This window comes from Cryptomeria japonica, chromosome 5, assembly GCF_030272615.1.
Source record: "Cryptomeria japonica chromosome 5, Sugi_1.0, whole genome shotgun sequence".
NCBI lineage: Eukaryota > Viridiplantae > Streptophyta > Pinopsida > Cupressales > Cupressaceae > Cryptomeria > Cryptomeria japonica.
The window spans coordinates 21,000,212-21,007,259 of record NC_081409.1 but is presented as its reverse complement, the minus strand read 5'-3'; the positions used below and the strand labels follow the sequence as shown (position 1 = coordinate 21,007,259).

The 7,048-nt window shown below is 34.4% G+C and overlaps 2 protein-coding genes across 2 annotated transcripts; both read right to left on the bottom strand.

Annotated features, from left to right (window-relative positions):
• Window positions 1-538: 538 nt before the first annotated feature.
• LOC131079518 (receptor-like protein Cf-9) lies at window positions 539-1,975 on the bottom strand. Its single transcript, XM_058017486.1, has one exon. The coding sequence runs from the start codon at window positions 1,973-1,975 to the stop codon at window positions 539-541; it is 1,437 nt and encodes a 478-aa protein (XP_057873469.1).
• A 181-nt stretch (window positions 1,976-2,156) lies between these two features.
• On the bottom strand, window positions 2,157-3,503 carry LOC131079519 (leucine-rich repeat receptor-like protein kinase PXC2). The gene has a single exon (XM_058017487.2). The coding sequence runs from the start codon at window positions 3,501-3,503 to the stop codon at window positions 2,157-2,159; it is 1,347 nt and encodes a 448-aa protein (XP_057873470.2).
• Between the last annotated feature and the right edge of the window lie 3,545 nt (window positions 3,504-7,048).

The following is a 7,048-nucleotide window of genomic DNA, read 5'->3' as shown; positions in this document are numbered from 1 at the left end:
TATTATAATGGTAATTGTATATTCAACATTAGGAGGTAGAGGCCTTGGTATTTTAGTAATATTTTTGAAGCAATGGGATTTGAGACCTCTAAGCTAAAAAGATCTCAAGGTCCTTTTGTAACATTGGAACATAAATAGGCCTTATTATTGTTCGAAACAAGAGAGCTAGGTGTTGAGATTATGTTCTTTAATTGAAAAAAAATGAGATAGTGATGTGTGTAATCTAGACTAAAAATGACAAAATTATTAAATTTAATTGTATACAGTAGATATAGGATGAAAAGAATGAACAACAAGATAGATATGAGATGAGAATACATAGAGGAACTATGATCCAAATTTTGAAGCTAACTATATAGGATATAAGCTCTGGTTTCAATATCGAAGGCTCTATACAGTTGTATCTACTTTCATCGATCAACCTCTTATACACCCATCAATAAATATCGAAGGCTCTCTTTTTCACCCTCTTATTTAAAGTCAATACTCCAATCACAATAGAGAATCCCAAACCATAACTCAATCCAAGTCCGACTGCCTATCCTATCATTTCACCATCTGAATTCTTTGCTTCACCAATTTTCTCAATACTTGTGCAGTTGCCATAGCCAGAAGAGTTGTTGCAGACGGTTATATTGGTAAATGGAATCCCACTTAGCTTAGAATTGCCTAAGTAGGATGACTCTCCAAAAGTTAGAAACTGTCCTCCGTGGGGTACTTTTCCATCAAGTATGTTGTAAGATATATTCAAGAACTCCAAATAACTCAGGAACTCAAGTTCTAAGGGGATGTTGCCATTCAAACTGTTTAGCGAGAGGTCCAGAGACTCTAGTTGATCCATGTATCCCAATGTTTTTGGGATTCGGCCACTGAGATGATTCCTTGAAAGGTTAAGGGCTATCAAGCCTTGAAGAGATCCCATTTTAGAAGGAATGCTCCCTGATAAGTTGTTGTTTGAGAGATCAATACATTTAAGAATGAAAAGAACTTTCACAAATTCAACATCCCAGCCTTTCCAGGAAATTTTAATTTTATTTGTATATCTAACGTCTTCCAAATGGTTTGGATTACTCTGCGATGCATTGACCATTGCGAGCAAGTTTGTAAGGTTTCTTGGAATGGGTCCTGAAAGGTTGTTGCCAGAAAGGTCCAAAATTTGAAGATTTGGAAGGCCAATTACCTGGCGTGGGAAGCTACCATGGAAATGATTAGACCTTAAGACCAACACATGCAGTTGTGATAGCTTTCCAATCCAGTGGGGAAGGGTGTCTTCCAATTCATTATTTCCCAAATCCAATACTTGCACAGATCGGGCTTCTGAAATGGACGAGGGAATAACTCCTCTCAAATGATTACCATTGAGCTTCAATGTATGAATCTTTGTAATGTTGCCCCATTCTGCTTGCATTTTACCTTCCAGATGATTTTCCGCCAAATCTAGAACACTAAGAGAAGAACAATTCCTGGTTAAATGAGGAGGAATGACACTGCTCAGCGTATTATTTGAAAGGTCAAGAACCTCCAAATATGAAGTGCAAATAGAATCTGGAATCGCCCCTCTGAGATTATTCCGCGACAAGGATAAGAACCTTGTATTTTGAAGATACGCACCAATGTCAGTAGGAATAGAACCATTGAACTGATTCATCGACAGATCCAGCAGATAAGCACCAGCATTAGGAAGAAGAAGAGCACCTTCTATGCTATTACTGTGCAAATCTAGAGAGTCAAAATACTTGGGTAATGTTAGTCTAGATGGCAATGACCCAGTTAATTGATTACAGCTAAGGTTCAAACTACAAAGGCTGGTTAAGTTCCATATCGAAGATGGAATATTTCTTTGGATACTATTAGCAGATAGGTCCAGATATTCCAAGTCATATTGGGTCACAAGAAACGATGGAATTCTATCTAAATTGCAAGAGCCTAATGCCAAAGTTGAAAGCTTAAACTGTGGAATCCATGTTGAATCCATGTTTACAATTAAGTGATTGTAAGAAAGATACAGCTCATTAAGTCTAGTGAGATTGTCGAATACAGAAAGGGAAATGAGGCCGCTTAAACTATTCGAGCCGAGCGAAAGGCTTCTTAAGTTAACAAGATTTGAAATTGTGGATGGAATCGTACCATTCAATTCGTTGGCATAAAGGTGAAGACTAACAAGGGAAGAAAGTGAGTCCAATGAAGGTGGGATTACCCCAGTTAACTTGTTGTAGGACAAGCTCCAAAGAAACAAGTTTAGAGAGATTGACTATGGAGAGAGGAATCTCACCTTCAATAGAGGTATTATATAGATTAAGACTCTTCAAGGACGATACATTCCCTATAGCAGATGGAATCTTACCTTCAATTCTGGTATCAAACAGAGAAAGACTTTCCAAGGACAACGCATTCCCTATAGCAGATGGAATCTCACCTTCAATTCTGGTGGCTGAGAGAAGAAGATCCTTCAAAGACGGCATATTCCATATAGCAGATGGGATCTCACCTTCAATTCTGGTCGCTAATAGATCCAGACTTTGCAAGGAAATCAAATTCCCTATAGCAGCTGGAATCGCACCTTCAATTCTGGTCGCTGATAGATCCAGACTTTGCAAGGAAATCAAATTCCCTATAGCAGCTGGAGTCTCACCTTCAATTCCGGTACGTGACAGAACAAGATGCTTCAAGCATGAGATATTCCATATACCAGATGGAATTCGGCCCTTCATGTCTGTCTCTGAGAGTTCAATGCTGGTTAGTGACGAAGAAGACTTTCGTTGTTCGATGAAAGAAAGGTCTCCTCCAAGATTCTCATTCAAAGAGAGATCAAGTGAGAGCAAGTGGGCAGTCAGATTTTCAAACCAAGAAGGTACTTGTGCTGATAAATAGTTGTATGACAGATCGAGATGAAGGAGAGAGGTGAGGTTGAGAAGGGGATTGGGAATTGGTCCTCCAAGCCCACAGTCAGTCATGCTGAGTTTTTGAAGGTTGGGTAGACTGCCAACAGCTTCACCCCACTCTTTGCTTGCAGAGATGTTCACTGCAGCAAGAGAGAGGTATTCCAAGCTCACCAGATTTGATAAGCTTTCCAAACTCACGTAAAATTCACTTACATATCCAGCAAATGACAAGTCAAGAAAAGTGAGAGTCTTCAACTTTCGATTATAGGGAGGACTGAAATTACCCTGGAAGAGATTGTCACTGAGATCGAGGTGCTCCAACTGTGCTAGTTGGAACAGCGACGAACTGATGTTACCTTCCAAATTGAATCCACTCAAATCCAGTCGAGAAACATGGCCTGTGCGGATATTACAACTGACTCCTCTCCACGTGCAGCAATTGAATCCGTGCCAGGAACTTAGAGTGTTATACTCGTCTACAACGGCTACCTCGAAATCTACGAGAAGATTTCTCTCAGGGAAAGGGCATGCGATTGCAGGAGAAGAGGTGAAGCAGAAGATCCAGCATGATATAGTTATTATTGCAAATGCAACTCTGCCACATGAATACAGAACTTCCATGTTTTCGTACACAAAGTAAAAGAGATGATCAGAAATCAGGGGGAAAGAACGATGAATATATCGCTTACTGTAGTTAAATGTTGTTGTGCGAAGAGTGCCATGTCTGCAAAGAAAGCGTGTCACATCAACACAGTAACATTTTTTTGTCATTTTTGTGTATTTTTTAATGGGTGGAAAAGTCATGTGAAGATAAGGCACAACAAATTCATCGGTGCTTAAGCAATAATCCAATTTGGATGTGATGGGTAACGTGTAAAACAAGAAAATGCTGTGTCAATATGGAAAATTATATGTGACCCATAATTTCTCTCTGATTATTTTTCATTCCAATTATTTCCAACATTGACCCACTATTATTAGTAGACTTAAATCTCGTCCATTTCCTTTCCACAAATATTCGTATCCACCACGAAAAGCTTTCACTTAAAATTGAGATTGCTGGGCACAAACTAAATTTAAAATTGGGTTGATGTTTTGATCCATTTTTAACCAATAAGTTTCAATTAAAGTGCAATTTATTCCACATTACAATCTAGGTTAATGTATTAAGGACTAATCTTACTTCATTTTAATTATCATGAGATAATCAAAATAATATTCACATGAAAGAATAATAGAAATATCATGGAACATCTTAGTAGGGGCATCATTAGATTGCAACATCATTCTAGGTATCCTACATATTCTCTTAATGTTGTTAATCTTGGTTCATCTCCATTAATTTAGTTCACTTAATGGACTTGCTAATGAGAACATAACCCTTTCTTACTAAGCTCCTAAATGGTGTCTATAAACACCACCCTAGATGATTCATGTCATACTACGCAAGATTATGCACTAGTGTTAATAATCTATAAAATAATACACAATATAGCATGTGACTCCTTGCACCATACACCAAGCACATAATTCTAAGAATTATGTCACACCAACACATATAACTCCATATAAGATGTGTGCTCCCTATTTTATATCAAGAACCATGCAATATCATCAAATGCAGCTCCTTGATTCATGCATCATTCTTGTAACACTTGGAACCATGAAGCATAACTCATAAGAAACTTGCTAAATCTTGAATAGTTTTTTACATTCATAATATTATGCATCATTCTTAATATGAAAGTACCTTTTGTTTTCTTCTATGCAAATTATATTATCTTTTGATTCCTTTATCGTTTTCATATGATTTTAGACTACAAGAAACAGGTAGCCCCCTATAAATTGTAGTGTGCTAGCGAACATTTTAATGTGACTGGTGATGTTGTCACAACATAACCTCTAGTACCATGTAGGTCATGGGTGACTCAATCTTGTGACCTTGTGCCTACCACAAGAATCTCTCTCCAACTAAGCTAGGTGCCAAGCCTTGACTTGTTTGTATTTTTTGTTCGTCGTCTACAATTTGTATTTTTTAACTTTATTCATTCATTAATTTTAATTGAGTAATTATGTTGCATTCTCCATTTTATTGTTTAAGTTGACAAACTAGATATTACGTTTACATTTAAGAATTTAGCTTTATTTATATATATCAATTGCATTTTCTTAAAAGATTCTAAGTCATTGTTGACAAATATTTTTTATTCATATCTTGCAATCTTTTCTTTAATGAGATTAAATTTATTTAACAAATTATGTCAAAAAAAATAGCATTTTTATATATAACTCTACATTTTTGGTAGGAAAATGGTTTCTCAACCTTGCAATTACATAAGTTCACTATTTATAGTAATTTTATATTTGTGCATGAATTGGTCTCAAATTTACCTCAAACCTATTGATTTCTAAATAAGCATGTTGGTAAATTTTATTTGCAATGTCATATCTAGATTTGAACACATTAAATATTTCTTTTCTTTTTTAAAGTTTGAAACAAAAGTTTCAAAGTCAATTTTGAAGGGCTTAGAGGCCATTTTTGGAGTTTAAAAGTCATTGTAATTAAAATATTGGGTTATAGCTTGATAAAGAACTTCACAATATTTTTGGTGCTTCAAATAGTTTGTCAATCAAACTCTTAGATCAAAAGTTACAACCTCTAGAACTTGGGTCTTCTAAAATGGAAAATATAAAAAACATGTTGGACATATAAATGAGTTGTGAAATGGAGTTACATGTGTTCGTGTGTTTTTAACATATCATGGGGCATCTTGGATTCAATGTAATTTGGGAATCACTTTAAAATGGTTTTAGCTCATCATTTTGTAATACCGTTTGATAGTTTATTTTTTACATGTTTATTTTATGAATAATGGTTTAGATCATTGATGTAAAGTAACCTATGTCCATTGAACTCCAAAAAAATATATATTGATTCAAAAAGTTATTTTTTTATGCCTCTTTGAAGTGCAAACACTCTACCTATAATTTATATAATGTTATACTAAAAAGCTCCTATATTATTATTGTTTTGATATTGCATCTTTTTAAAAAATTTGAAGAAGTGGAAAAACATGTATAATGTAGTTTGTTTCCAAGTTGTATGTATTTTCAATAATATTGATATGTTGGAATAATTTTAATTTTATAGATTGTATAATTCATTCTATATATATTTTTTGTTCACTAACAATGTCTTGGTTAATGTAGTATCTCCACTGGATTTTCATTTATGATTATAGTGTGCCCACTTTTGTATATTTAATTCCTTTTCTATTGTTCAAAATTTAAACATTGGTAAAAAGAACCATCAATAAAAGTGAAATGATAATGTAAGAAACAAATACATGATAGATGGGATGTGATATCATTTTTAATTAGAAAATCTCTTTCCAATGCATTTTAGTTCACATTTTAGTTCACAGGGAAGATAGATTTGACTATGAGCCCACAAAATTGAGGATAATTAATATTTACCTATGACATCGGATGGTTTTTGGATTATTACCATATTTTACTTCTCCTTTTGATACTATTATTATCACATCACTTTTTTTTAAGTCGCTACCTAAATTAGGTGGCCATAAATGACTGAAAATGATAACTAATGATTTGATTTGACTCTTAATGTTTTAAGTCGCTACCTAAAAAATGTTTAAAATACAATTATATTTTCTAATTCAATTATATGACTTTTATTTTTTTATTTTTTTATTTTTGAAAATAATCACTCAAAAGAAAGTCTAAATTAGGTGGCCATAAATGATTGAAAATGAATACCTGGGGTTTGATTTGAATCTGAATGCTTTAAGTCGCTACCTCGAAAATGTTTTGAATACGCATTTGGACATTCAATTTACATTCACTCATTAAATCAAGTAGTCGTTTGTCGTGTTGAACAAGGAAAATCTTGGTGAGTATGACAAATGCATCACACAATGGATTATCATCTATTCGAAAATTATGGTTACCTCTTTCGCCGTTGTTTTTGAAAAACTACTTGTATTTCCCTATAACATGTGTGCTCCCTAGTTTATATCAAGAAGCATGAAACATCATCAAATTTAGCTCCTTGATTCATACACCATGATGCACAACTCATAACAAACATCCTAAATCTTGAATAGCTTTTTATATTATTTGTCACTCGTGAAATGTCAAGGATC

Coding starts and splice junctions, on each gene's coding strand:
- LOC131079518 (XM_058017486.1), bottom strand. CDS start 1,975: ATGGATTCAACATGGATTCCACAGTTTAAGCTTTCAACTTTGGCATTA.
- LOC131079519 (XM_058017487.2), bottom strand. CDS start 3,503: ATGGAAGTTCTGTATTCATGTGGCAGAGTTGCATTTGCAATAATAACT.